At 42.3% G+C, this 14,827-nt stretch overlaps 1 protein-coding gene across 2 annotated transcripts in view; it reads right to left on the bottom strand.

Annotated features, from left to right (window-relative positions):
• Positions 1-14,827, bottom strand: part of LOC123996387 (solute carrier organic anion transporter family member 2A1-like) — a 69,305-nt gene that overhangs the window by 11,682 nt on the left and 42,796 nt on the right. For both annotated transcript variants that reach the window (XM_046299778.1, XM_046299781.1), the window contains exons 7-8: positions 8,559-8,628; positions 8,132-8,296 (exon numbers count right to left, since the gene is read on the bottom strand). In XM_046299778.1, the coding sequence (XP_046155734.1) occupies positions 8,132-8,296; positions 8,559-8,628 (235 nt within the window). The remainder of the gene's footprint in view (positions 1-8,131; positions 8,297-8,558; positions 8,629-14,827) is intronic.

Raw genomic sequence — 14,827 nt, forward strand, 5'->3', positions numbered from 1 at the left:
AATAACCAGAGCTAAGATAAATAACCAGAGCTAAGATAAATAACCAGAGCTAAGATAAATAACCAGAGCTAAGATAATTAACCAGAGCTAAGATAAATAACCAGAGCTCTCTGATAAATAACCAGAGCTAAGATAAATAACCAGAGCAGATAAATAACCAGAGCTAAGATAAATAACCAGAGCTAAGATAAATAACCAGAGCTAAGATAAATAACCAGAGCTAAGATAAATAACCAGAGCTAAGATAATTAACCAGAGCTAAGATAATTAACCAGAGCTAAGATAATTAACCAGAGCTAAGATAAATAACCAGAGCTAAGATAAATAACCAGAGCTAAGATAAATAACCAGAGCTAAGATAAATAACCAGAGCTAAGATAATTATAACCAGAGCTAAGATAAATAACCAGAGCTAAGATAAATAACCAGAGCTAAGATAAATAACCAGAGCTAAGATAAATAACCAGAGCTAAGATAAATAACCAGAGCTAAGATAAATAACCAGAGCTAAGATAAATAACCAGAGCTAAGATAAATAACCAGAGCTAAGATAATTAACCAGAGCTAAGATAATTAACCAGAGCTAAGATAATTAACCAGAGCTAAGATAATTAACCAGAGCTAAGATAAATTAACCAGAGCTAAGATAAATAACCAGAGCTAAGATAAATAACCAGAGCTAAGATAAATAACCAGAGCTAAGATAAATAACCAGAGCTAAGATAATAACCAGAGCTAAGATAATTAACCAGAGCTAAGATAATTAACCAGAGCTAAGATAATTAACCAGAGCTAAGAAAATAACCAGAGCTAAGATAATTAATTCAAGCTAAGATAATTAACCAGAGCTAAGATAATTAACCAGAGCTAAGATAAATAACCAGAGCTAAGATAAATAACCAGAGCTAAGATAAATAACCAGAGCTAAGATAATTAACCAGAGCTAAGATAATTAACCAGAGCTAAGATAATTAACCAGAGCTAAGATAAATAACCAGAGCTAAGATAAATAACCAGAGCTAAGATAATTAACCAGAGCTAAGATAAATAACCAGAGCTAAGATAATTAACCAGAGCTAAGATAATTAACCAGAGCTAAGATAATTAACCAGAGCTAAAATAATTAGCCAGAGCTAAGATAATTAACCAGAGCTAAGATAATTAACCAGAGCGAAGATAAAATAAGATAAAGATAAGATTCACATTATTGTCCCAGAGTGGAAATGTTTCTTGGAAATGCAAGTGCTGCTGCTCCCTCAACAAATACACATACAGCAAAATAGATAATGCCAGTAGAATAAAAAATATGCCAGAATAGATAGGACGCCAGTAGACTAGATTAGACAGAATAGATAATATGACAGTAGGAATGAATAATGCCAGTAGAATAAACAATATGCCAGTAGAATAGATAATAAGACAGTAGAATAGATACAAACAAACAAACAATGTATACTAATGCTTCAGTCTGGTTTTAGACCCCATCATAGCACTGAAACTGCACTTGTGAAGGTGGTAAATGACCTTTTAATGGCGTCAGACCAAGGCTCTGCATCTGTCCTCATACTGCTAGACCTTAGTGCTGCTTTTGATTCCATTGATCATCACATTCTTTTGGAGAGATTGAAAACCCAAATTGATCTACAAGGACAAGTTCTGGCCTGGTTTAGATCTTATCATTCGGAAAGATATCAGTTTGTCCTCTGACAAATCAACTGTCAATTTCGGTGTTCCTCAAGGTTCTGTTTTAGGACCACTATTGATTTCACTATATATTTTGCCTCTTGGTGAAGTCATTCGGAAACATAATGTTAACTTTCACTACTATGCGGATGATGGGGCGGCAGCGTAGCCTAGTGGTTAGAGTGTTGGACTATTAACCGGAGGGTTGCGAGTTCAAACCCCCGAGCTGACAAGGTACAAATCTGTCGTTCTGCCCCTGAACAGGCAGTTAACCCACTGTTCCCAGGCCGTCATTGAAAATAAGAATATGTTCTTAACTGACTTACCTGGTTAAATAAATGTCAAATTAAAATTTTAAAAAACACACAGCTGTACATTTCGATGAAACATGGTGAAGCCCCAAAATTGCCCTTGCTGGAAGCATGTGTTTCAGACATAAGGAAGTGGATGGCTGCAAATGTTCTCCTTTTAAACTCAGACAAAACAGAGATGCTTGTTCTAGGTCCCAAGAAACAAAGAGATCTTCTGTTGAATCTGACAATTAATCTTGATGGTTGTACAGTCGTCTCAAAGAAAACTGTGAAGAACCTCAGTGTTACTCTGGACACTGATCTCTCTTTTGACAAACATATCAAGACAGTTTCAAGGACAGCTTTTTTCCATCTACGTAACATTGCAAAAATCAGAAACTTTCTGTCCAAAAAATGATGCAGAAAAATTAATCCATGCTTTTGTCACTTCTAGGTTAGACTACTGCAATGCTCTACTTTCCGGCTACCCGGATAAAGCACTAAATAAACTTTAGTTAGTGCTAAACACGGCTGATAGAATCTTGACTAGAACAAAACAAATGTGATCATATTACTCCAGTGCTAGCCTCTCTACACTGGCTTCCTGTTAAGGCAAGGGCTGCTTTCAAGGTTTTACTGCTAACCTACAAAGCATTACATGGGCTTGCTCCTACCTATCTTTCCGATTTGGTCCTGCCATACATACCTACACATAAGCTACAAGATGCAGACCTCCTAATTGTCCCTAGAATTTCTAAGCAAACAGCTGGAGGCAGAGCTTTCTCCTATAGAGCTCCATTCTTATGGCATTGTCAGCCTATCCATGTGAGAGACGCAGACTCGGTCTCAACCTTTAAGTCTTTACTGAAGACTCATCTCTTCAGTAGGTCCTATGATAGAGTGTAGTCTGGCCCAGGGGTGTGAAGGTGAACAGAAAGGCACTGGAGCCCCTCTCTCCACTGGGATTCTCTGCCTCTAACCCTATTACAGGGGCTGAGTCACTGGCTTACTGGTGCTCTTTCATGTCGTCCCTGGGAGGGGTGCGTCACTTGAGTGGGTTGAGACGCTGACGTGGTCTTCTTGTCTGGGTTGGCGCCCCCCCCCCCCCATCAGGTTGTGCCGTGGAGGAGATTTTTGTGGGCTATACTCGGCCTTGTCTCAGGATGGTAAATTGGTGGTTGAAGATATCCCTCTGATGGTGTGGGGGCTGTGCTTTGGCAAAGTGTGTGGGGTTATATCCTGCCTGTTTGGCCCTGTCCGGGGGTATCGTCGTATGGGGCCACAGTGTCTCCCGACCACTCCTGTCTCAGCCTCCAGTATTTATGCTGCAGTAGTTTATGTGTCGGGGGGGCTAGGGTCATTCTGTTATATATGGATTATTTCTCCGGTCTTATCCGGTGTCCTGTGTGAATTTAAGTATGCTAACTAACTAACTACTGTAACTCTCTCTCTCTGAGGACCTGAGCCCTAGGACCATGCCTCAGGACTACCTGGCCTGATGACTCCTTGCTGTCCCCAGTCCACCTGGCCGTGCTGCTGCGCCAGTTTCAACTGTTCTGCCTGCAGCTATGGAATCCTGACCTGTTCACCGGACCTGCTGTTTTCAACTCTCTAGAGACAGCAGGAGCAGTAGAGATACTCTGAATGATCGGCTATGAAAAGCCAACTGACATTTACTTCTGAGTTGCTGACCTGTTGCACCCTCTGATTACAACCACTGTGATTATTATTACATTTATTATTTGAGCATGCTGGTCACCTATGAACATTTGAACATCTTGGCCATGTTCTGTTATAATCTCCACCCGGCACAGCCAGAAGAGGACTGGCCACCCCTCAGAGCCTGGTTCCTCTCTAGGTTTCTTCCTAGGTTTTGGCCTTTCTAGGGAGTTTTTCCTAGCCACCGTACTTCTACACCTACATTGCTTGCTGTTTGGGGTTTTAGGCTGGGTTTCTGTACAGCACTTTGAGATATCAACTGATGTACGAAAGGCTATATAAATACATTTGATTTGAGAAGGTGCCAATAGAATAGATAAGACAGAATAGATAATATGCCAGTAGGAAAGATAATGACAGTAGAATAGATAAGATGCCAGTAGAATAGATAATATGCCAGTAGAATAGATAAGATGCCAGTAGAATAGATAAGACAGAATAGATAAGATGCCAGTAGAATAGATAATATGCCAGTAGAATAGATAAGACAGAACAGATAAGATACAAGTAGAATAGATAATATGCCAGTAGAATAGATAAGACAGAACAGATAAGATACAAGTAGAATAGATAATATGCCAGTAGAATAGATAAGATGCCAGTAGAATAGATAAGACAGAACAGATAAGATACAAGTAGAATAGATAATATGCCAGTAGAATAGATAAGATGCCAGTAGAATAGATAAGACAGAACAGATAAGATACAAGTAGAATAGATAATATGCCAGTAGAATAGATAAGATGCCAGTAGAATAGATAAGATACAAGTAGAATAGATACTATGCCAGTAGAATAGATAAGATGCCAGTAGAATAGATAAGACAGAACAGATAAGATACAAGTAGAATAGATAATATGCCAGTAGAATAGATAAGACAGAACAGATAAGATACAAGTAGAATAGATAATATGCCAGTAGAATAGATAAGATGCCAGTAGAATAGATAAGACAGAACAGATAAGATGCCAGTAGAATAGATAAGATGCCAGTAGAATAGATAAGACAGAACAGATAAGATACAAGTAGAATAGATAATATGCCAGTAGAATAGATAATATGCCAGTAGAATAGATAAGACAGAATAGATAAGATACAAGTAGAATAGATAATATGCCAGTAGAATAGATAAGATGCCAGTAGAATAGATAAGATGCCAGTAGAATAGATAATATGCCAGTAGAATAGATAAGACAGAATAGATAAGATACAAGTAGAATAGATCATATGCCAGTAGAATAGATAAGATGCCAGTAGAATAGATAAGACAGAATAGATAATATGCCAGTAGAATAGATAATATGCCAGTAGAATAGATAAGACAGAACAGATAAGACAGAACAGATAAGATGCCAATAGAATAGATAAGACAGAATAGATAATATGCCAGTAGAATAGATGAGACAGAATAGATAAGATATATGTATATATATATATATATATATATATATAGATAAGATGCCAGTAGAACAGATAAGATGCCAGTACAATAGATAAGACAGAATAGATAATATGCCAGAAGAATAGGTAAGACAGAATAGATAAGATGCCAGTAGAACAGATAAGATGCCAGTACAATAGATAAGACAGAATAGATAATATGCCAGTACAATAGATAAGACAGAATAGATAATATGCCAGAAGAATAGGTAAGACAGAATAGATAAGATGCCAGTAGAACAGATAAGACAGAATATATAAGATGCCAGTAGAACAGATAAGATGCCAGTAGAACAGATAAGATGCCAGTAGAATAGATAAGACAGAATAGATAATATGCCAGTATAACAGATAAGATGCCAGTAGAACAGATAAGATGCCAGTAGAATAGATAAGATGCCAGTAGAACAGATAAGACAGAATAGATATGATGCCAGTAGAATAGATAAGACAGAACAGATAAGATGCCAGTAGAACATATAATACAGAATAGATACTATGCCAGTAGAATAGATAAGACAGAACAGATAAGATGCCAGTAGAATAGATACTATGCCAGTAGAATAGATAAGACAGAACATATACAGTGCCAGTAGAATAGATAAGACAGAACAGATAAGACAGAACATATACAGTGCCAGTAGAATAGACAAGACAAAACAGATAAGATGCCAGTAGAATAGATAAGACAGAATAGATAATATGCCAGTAGAATAGATAAGACAGAATAGATAAGATGCCAGTAGAACATATAAGATGCCAGTAGAATAGATAAGACAGAATAGATAATACGCCAGTAGAATAGATAAGACAGAATAGATAAGATGCCAGTAGAACAGATAAGATGCCAGTAGAATAGATAAGACAGAACAGATAAGATGCCAGTAGAATAGATAAGACAGAATAGATAAGATGCCAGTAGAATAGATAAGACAGAATAGATAAGATGCCAGTAGAACAGATAAGATGCTAGTAGAATAGATAAGATGTCAGTAGAACAGATACGATGCCAGTAGAACAGATAAGTCAGAACAGATAAGATGCCAGTAGAACAGATAAGATGCCAGTAGAATAGATAAGACAGAACATATAAGATGCCAGTAGAATAGATAAGATGTCAGTAGAATAGATAAGATGCCAGTAGAACAGATAAGATGCCAGTAGAATAGATAAGATGTCAGTAGAATAGATAAGATGCCAGTAGAACAGATAAGATGCCAGTAGAATAGATAAGATGTCAGTAGAATAGATAAGATGCCAGTAGAACAGATAAGATGCCAGTAGAATAGATAAGACAGAACAGATAAGATGCCAGTAGAACAGATAAGATGCCAGTAGAATAGATAAGACAGAATAGATATGATGTCAGTAGAATAGATAAGACAGAACAGATAAGATGCCAGAAGAACAGATAAGATGCCAGTAGAATAGATAATATGCCAGTCGAATAGATAAGACAGAACAGATAAGACAGAACATATAAAATGCCAGTAGAATAGACAAGACAAAACAGATAAGATGCCAGTAGAATAGATAAGACAGAATAGATAATATGCCAGTAGAATAGATAAGACAGAATAGATAAGATGCCAGTAGAATAGATAAGATGCCAGTAGAACAGATAAGATGCCAGTAGAACAGATAAGATGCCAGTAGAACAGATAAGATGCCAGTAGAACAGATAAGATGCCAGTAGAACAGATAAGATGCCAGTAGAATAGATGAGATGTCAGTAGAATAGATAAGATGCCAGTAGAATAGATAAGATGCCAGTAGAATAGATAAGATGTCAGTAGAATAGATAAGTCAGAACAGATAAGATGCCAGTAGAACAGATAAGATGTCAGTAGAATAGATAAGATGTCAGTAGAATAGATAAGACAGAACAGATAAGATGCCAGTAGAACAGATAAGATGCCAGTAGAACAGATAAGATGCCAGTAGAATAGATAAGATTCCAGTAGAATAGATAAGATGTCAGTAGAATAGATAAGATGCCAGTAGAATAGATAAGATGACAGTAGAATAGATAAGATGTCAGTAGAACAGATAAGATGCCAGTAGAATAGATAAGATGTCAGTAGAACAGATAAGATGCCAGTAGAACAGATAAGATGCCAGTAGAACAGATAAGATGCCAGTAGAACAGATAAGATGACAGTAGAATAGATAAGATGTCAGTAGAACAGATAAGATGCCAGTAGAATAGATAAGATGTCAGTAGAACAGATAAGATGCCAGTAGAACAGATAAGATGCCAGTAGAACAGATAAGATGCCAGTAGAACAGATAAGATGCCAGTAGAACAGATAAGATGCCAGTAGAATAGATAAGATGCCAGTAGAACAGATAAGATGCCAGTAGAATAGATAAGATGTCAGTAGAATAGATAAGATGCCAGTAGAACAGATAAGATGCCAGTAGAATAGATAAGATGCCAGTAGAATAGATAAGATGTCAGTAGAACAGATAATATGCCAGTAGAATAGATAAGATGTCAGTAGAACAGATAAGATGCCAGTAGAACAGATAAGATGTCAGTAGAATAGATAAGACAGAATAGATCTGTCTTATGAGGAGACAACAGTAGTGTTGTACTGACCTATGAGGAGACAGTAGTGTCCTGTACTGACCTATGAGGAGACAGTAGTGTTCTGTACTGACCTATGAGGAGGCTGTAGTGTTCTGTACTGACCTATGAGGAGACAGTAGTGTTCTGTACTGACCTATGAGGAGGCAGTAGTGTTGTACTGACCTATGAGGAGGCAGTAGTGTTCTGTACTGACCTATGAGGAGACAGTAGTGTTCTGTACTGACCTATGAGGAGGCAGTAGTGTTCTGTACTGACCTATGAGGAGGCAGTAGTGTTGTACTGACCTATGAGGAGGCAGTAGTGTTCTGTACTGACCTATGAGGAGACAGTAGTGTTCTGTACTGACCTATGAGGAGGCAGTAGTGTTCTGTACTGACCTATGAGGAGGCAGTAGTGTTGTACTGACCTATGAGGAGGCTGCTGTAAGCGGCAGTCGTGCTGTACTGTCTCTCCAGGAATTTGTTGAGGAAGGTGGCGAGGCCAGCGACGACTGAAGAGAAACAGCACTGAGACAGAACCAACAGCAGAAACAGAGGACTGAGGAGCAGACGGACAAACAGCCTGGGGAACACTGGGGAGAGAGGAACAGAGAGGAACAGAGAGGACACACAGAGACAGGCAGAAAGACAGACACAAAAAAATACATAAATTAGTTAACTAAGGGCTACTGTAACCACCAGGCAGATTCTCAGGAAAACACAATATTGTGAGAGTGTGTGTGTGCATGCGTGCGTGCGTGCATCAGCCAGCCAGCTAGCCAGCCAGCCAGCCAGCCAGCCAGCCAGCCAGCCAGCCAGCCAGCCAGCCAGCCAGTCAGCCAATAGAGGACTTACTCTTAAGGAAATCAAGCAGTGAGATCTCAGGCTTTTCGGAGCCTTCATTCAGAATGTCAGTTCCACTTACCTAGGAAATAATACATTACAGTGTAGAATGACAAATACATTCAGCAGTAGAAACAATAACAAACTCCCCTGTTTCTGTGGCTGGAGAAATGTCACCACTCTTAAATTCATAGACAGACCTGTGGATGCAAGGACTGACCATCCATGAGATCAACGTGACCGTTTTAACCATGTTACATGAGGCTGTATGTACAGTGTTTGTTTACATTGACTTTGTTTACAAACATTGGCGTAAAAACAAGTAAAAAAAGTAAAAGTAAAAAAACATATATATTTGGGGTTTTGATGGGGTACAACAATTGAAGTCAGTGCATGAGGCATTTCTCAGCTATATTATTTTAAGAATCAATAAGTACATATTATTTATTCCATGTGTAACTCTGTGTTGTCTGTTCACACTGCTATGCTTTATCTTGGCCAGGTCACAGTTGCAAATGAGAACTTGTTCTCAACTAGCCTACCTGGTGGTTAAATAAAGGTGAAATAAAAAATATATATAAAGTCAAAACATTTATACAGCAACTGCAGATTTCACCGTTAATGTTGAAGAACAGTACAAAGAATAATTTCAGCTTTTATTTTGGAAAATGTATTTTCAGAAGGGAAGAAGAAAGCAGAGGAGCATCAGTTTTGATTTCATTATTTGTGCAATATTTTTCAATGAGGAGAGATAGAGGGAGAGAGAGACAGAGAGACAGACAGGGAGAGAGACCGAAGAGAGAGAGAGAAGAGAATCCCCTTGAGGAATTTACTTAATATTTTCCAACCCCTGGTTGGAAATGTCTTAAACAAGCAGGGAGAAGAAGTTGGCTGCACCATACCAGATGAGAGGCTATGGGAATCTGGAATATGAGATTTGATTTGAAAGAGTTCATCTTTCACCAGCCTGTTTGTGATTCTCAACAGTATATAACCTATATGCTTACTGGAAAACCTGATGTAACTCAGTGAGTTTGTCTGTAGAAACTGACTACAAGTAATCGGTCTGTGTTATATAGGTCTAAGCTTTTTATCCAATTAAAAACAAAACACAACGTTTTAATTGAAAAGTAGGCATTTGATTGAAGCCGATAAAAAAAGAAATTAACCAGCACCACGATGCCTACTCCACCCATGCTCTACCAAGGTTTACCAGCACCACGATGCCTATTCCACCCATGCTCTACCAAGGTTTACCAGCACCACGATGCCTACTCCACCCATGCTGCACCAAGGTTTTACAGCACCACGATGCCTACTCCACACATGCTCTACCAAGGTTTACCAGCACCACGATGCCTACTCCACCCATGCTCTACCAAGGTTTACCAGCACCACGATGCCTGTTCCACCCATGTTCTACCAAGGTTTACCAGCACCACGATGCCTACTCCACCCATGCTCTACCAAGGTTTACCAGCACCACGATGCCTGTTCCACCCATGTTCTACCAAGGTTTACCAGCACCACGATGCCTACTCCACCCATGGTCCACCAAGGTGTACCAGCACCACGATGCCTACTCCACCCATGCTCTACCAAGGTTTACCAGCACCACGATGCCTACTCCACCCATGTTCTACCAAGGTTTACCAGCACCACGATGCCTACTCCACCCATGGTCCACCAAGGTGTACCAGCACCACGATGCCTACTCCACCCATGCTCTACCAAGGTTTACCAGCACCACGATGCCTACTCCACCCATGCTCTACCAAGGTTTACCAGCACCACGATGCCTACTCCACCCATGCTCTACCAAGGTTTACCAGCACCACGATGCCTACTCCACCCATGCTCTACCAAGGTTTACCAGCACCACGATGCCTACTCCACCCATGCTCTACCAAGGTTTACCAGCACCACGATGCCTACTCCACCCATGCTGCACCAAGGTTTACCAGCACCACGATGCCTACTCCACCCATGCTCTACCAAGGTTTACCAGCACCACGATGCCTACTCCACCCATGCTCTACCAAGGTTTACCAGCACCACGATGCCTACTCCACCCATGCTCTACCAAGGTTTACCAGCACCACGATGCCTACTCCACCCATGCTCTACCAAGGTTTTCCAGCACCACGATGCCTACTCCACCCATGCTCTACCAAGGTTTTCCAGCACCACGATGCCTACTCCACCCATGCTCTACCAAGGTTTACCAGCACCACGATGCCTACTCCACCCATGCTCTACCAAGGTTTACCAGCACCACGATGCCTACTCCACCAATGCTCTACCAAGGTTTACCAGCACCACGATGCCTACTCCACCCATGCTCCACCAAGGTTTTCCAGCACACCCATTTGACCTACTACAGTGGCTATGTTGGTCTATTACTTTAACCTGTGTGTATGCAGGTTGCTTTAAGGTTGAAACTTTCTCAAACACCGGAAGGTGATTTATGCAACATAAATTACACAACACTCCTGTGGGACAACGGTGGTCTTCTCTGATATCGCACAGCGGATTAGCTGGATGTTCCAGGGGGGACCAGAAGATGAACAAGTGTATTGAGATGGGTCCTGTGGGACAACGGTGCTCTTCTCTGATAACAGCGGATGAGCTGGATGTTCCAGAGGGGACGAGAAGATAAACAAGTGTATTGAGATGGGTCCTGCGCTCCGTCAATCAGCTGGTGTTTCAGGGAACACAATCCACCACCTTGCCATTAAGCAAGTGTGTCCCAGTGATGTCACCATAGGGGTGGAGTTCAACTGAAGGAGAGCATCCAGTCTCCTCCAATTAGTAGCAAGATAGAGAAGGGTGTGGCCTTCATCTGCAGGAACCACTTTTATACTTCTATTGGTCCATTTCTAGGACTCTGGTACATAGCAGTAGGGATAGGTAACTAACTAACTAGGACTCTGGTACACAGGCAGTAGGGATAGGTAACTAACTAACTAGGACTCTGATACACAGGCAGCAGGGATAGGTAACTAACTAACTAGGACTCTGGTACACAGGCAGTAGGGATAGGTAACTAACTAACTAGGACTCTGGTACACAGGCAGTAGGGATAGGTAACTAACTAACTAGGACTCTGGTACACAGGCAGTAGGGATAGGTAACTAACTGACTAGGACTCTGGTACACAGGCAGTAGGGATAGGTAACTAACTAACTAGGACTCTGATACACAGCAGCAGGGATAGGTAACTAACTAACTAGGACTCTGGATAACGTAATGTTGGCCAGGTAACTGGCAATAGCACCAAAGGGACCATTCTCTAGCTTGTCTTTGTCTTTAGGTTTGTTTAGGTTTGTTCTCTGATTACACGCAAGTATCAAGGCCAATAGTTTACACAGATGACTTCAGCCATGTGAAAAACCTTCCATAGCAAAATATAGCTGGCTTCGTTTGCGTGTTGCTTGCCTCTTATCCGACTGGTGTTAGCTAGCTACTAGCGCTGTTGCTAGGCAACCTAAGTGCTTCGACCCTGTTTGAGAACGAAGAGATTTTGGCGGAAAATGTGTTAGCATTGTCATAAATGCTACAAAAAAAGGTAGCACATCATTGATTCATAAATGGACAGAATTGAGTACGACAGAGAGATAAATTATAAATTTAATCAAAACTATTGTCCCTACAAAACTTAGGTGGCAAGTCTATTGGTCACTTTATGGATGCTGTAGTTCTTATCTGATGCCTAGATTTTGAGCTAAGTTGGGGCAATACATTTTTTAATGCTAATGCAAATGCCAATGCTAATGTTAATTCAAATGCTAATGTTAATGCCAATGCTAATGCTAATGCCAATGCTAATGTTAATGCCAATGCTAATGTTAATGCAAATGCTAATGTTAATGGAAATGCTAATGCTAATGTTAATGCCAATGCTAATGCAAATGCCAATGCTAATGTTAATGCCAATGCTAATGTAAATGCCAATGCTAATGGTCCCAGCGCGCACGACCCACGTGGAGTTCCAGGTCTCCGGTAGCCTCTGGAACTGCCGATCTGCAGCCAACAAGGCAGAGTTCATCTCAGCCTATGCCTCCCTCCAGTCCCTCGACTTCTTGGCACTGACAGAAACATGGATCACCACAGATAACACTGCTACTCCTACTGCTCTCTCTTCGTCCGCCCACGTGTTCTTGCACACCCCGAGAGCTTCTGGTCAGCGGGGTGGTGGCATCGGGATCCTTATCTCTCCCAAGTGGTCATTCTCTCTTTCTCCCCTTACCCATCTGTCTATCGCCTCCTTTGAATTTCATGCTGTCACAGTTACCAGCCCTTTCAAGCTTAACATCCTTATCATTTATCGCCCTCCAGGTCCCCTCGGAGAGTTCATCAATGAGCTTGATGCCTTGACAAGCTCCTTTCCTGAGGACGGCTCACCTCTCACAGTTCTGGGCGACTTTAACCTCCCCACGTCTACCTTTGACTCATTCCTCTCTGCCTCCTTCTTTCCACTCCTCTCCTCTTTTGACCTCACCCTCTCACCTTCCCCCTACTCACAAGGCAGGCAATACGCTCGACCTCATCTTTACTAGATGCTGTTTTTCCACTAACCTCATTGCAACTCCCCTCCAAGTCTCCGACCACTACCTTGTATCCTTTTCCCTCTCGCTCTCATCCAACACTTCCCACACTGCCCCTACTCGGATGGTATCGCGCCGTCCCAACCTTCGCTCTCTCTCCCCCGCTACTCTCTCCTCTTCCATCCTATCATCTCTTCCCTCTGCTCAAACCTTCTCCAACCTATCTCCTGATTCTGCCTCCTCAACCCTCCTCTCATCCCTTTCTGCATCCTTTGACTCTCTATGTCCCCTATCTTCCAGGCCGGCTCGGTCCTCCCCTCCCGCTCCGTGGCTTGACGACTCATTGCGAGCTCACAGAACAGGGCTCCGGGCAGCCGAGCGGAAATGGAGGAAAACTCGCCTCCCTGCGGACCTGGCATCCTTTCACTCCCTCCTCTCTACATTTTCCTCCTCTGTCTCTGCTGCTAAAGCCACTTTCTACCACTCTAAATTCCAAGCATCTGCCTCTAACCCTAGGAAGCTCTTTGCCACCTTCTCCTCCCTCCTGAATCCTCCTCCCCCTCCCCCCTCCTCCCTCTCTGCAGATGACTTCGTCAACCATTTTGAAAAGAAGGTCGACGACATCCGATCCTCGTTTGCTAAGTCAAACGACACCGCTGGTTCTGCTCACAGTGCCCTACCCTGTGCTCTGACCTCTTTCTCCCCTCTCTCTCCAGATGAAATCTCGCGTCTTGTGACGGCCGGCCGCCCAACAACCTGCCCGCTTGACCCTATCCCCTCCTCTCTTCTCCAGACCATTTCCGGAGACCTTCTCCCTTACCTCACCTCGCTCATCAACTTATCCCTGACCGCTGGCTACGTCCCTTCCGTCTTCAAGAGAGCGAGAGTTGCACCCCTTCTGAAAAAACCTACACTCGATCCCTCCGATGTCAACAACTACAGACCAGTATCCCTTCTTTCTTTTCTCTCCAAAACTCTTGAACGTGCCGTCCTTGGTCAGCTCTCCCGCTATCTCTCTCAGAATGACCTTCTTGATCCAAATCAGTCAGGTTTCAAGACTAGTCATTCAACTGAGACTGCTCTTCTCTGTATCACGGAGGCGCTCCGCACCGCTAAAGCTAACTCTCTCTCCTCTGCTCTCATCCTTCTAGACCTATCGGCTGCCTTCGATACTGTGAACCATCAGATCCTCCTCTCCACCCTCTCCGAGTTGGGCATCTCCGGCGTGGCCCACGCTTGGATTGCGTCCTACCTGACAGGTCGCTCCTACCAGGTGGCGTGGCGAGAATCTGTCTCCTCACCATGCGCTCTCACCACTGGTGTCCCCCAGGGCTCTGTTCTAGGCCCTCTCCTATTCTCGCTATACACCAAGTCACTTGGCTCTGTCATAACCTCACATGGTCTCTCCTATCATTGCTATGCAGACGACACACAATTAATCTTCTCCTTTCCCCCTTCTGATGACCAGGTGGCGAATCGCATCTCTGCATGTCTGGCAGACATATCAGTGTGGATGACGGATCACCACCTCAAGCTGAACTTCGGCAAGACGGAGCTGCTCTTCCTCCCGGGAAGGACTGCCCGTTCCATGATCTCGCCATCACGGTTGACAACTCCATTGTGTCCTCCTCCCAGAGCGCTAAGAACCTTGGCGTGATCCTGGACAACACCCTGTCGTTCTCAACTAACATCAAGGCGGTGGCCCGTTCCTGTAGGTTCATGCTCTACAACATC

The sequence above is a fragment of the Oncorhynchus gorbuscha genome, linkage group LG02, assembly GCF_021184085.1.
Source record: "Oncorhynchus gorbuscha isolate QuinsamMale2020 ecotype Even-year linkage group LG02, OgorEven_v1.0, whole genome shotgun sequence".
Lineage (NCBI taxonomy): Eukaryota > Metazoa > Chordata > Actinopteri > Salmoniformes > Salmonidae > Oncorhynchus > Oncorhynchus gorbuscha.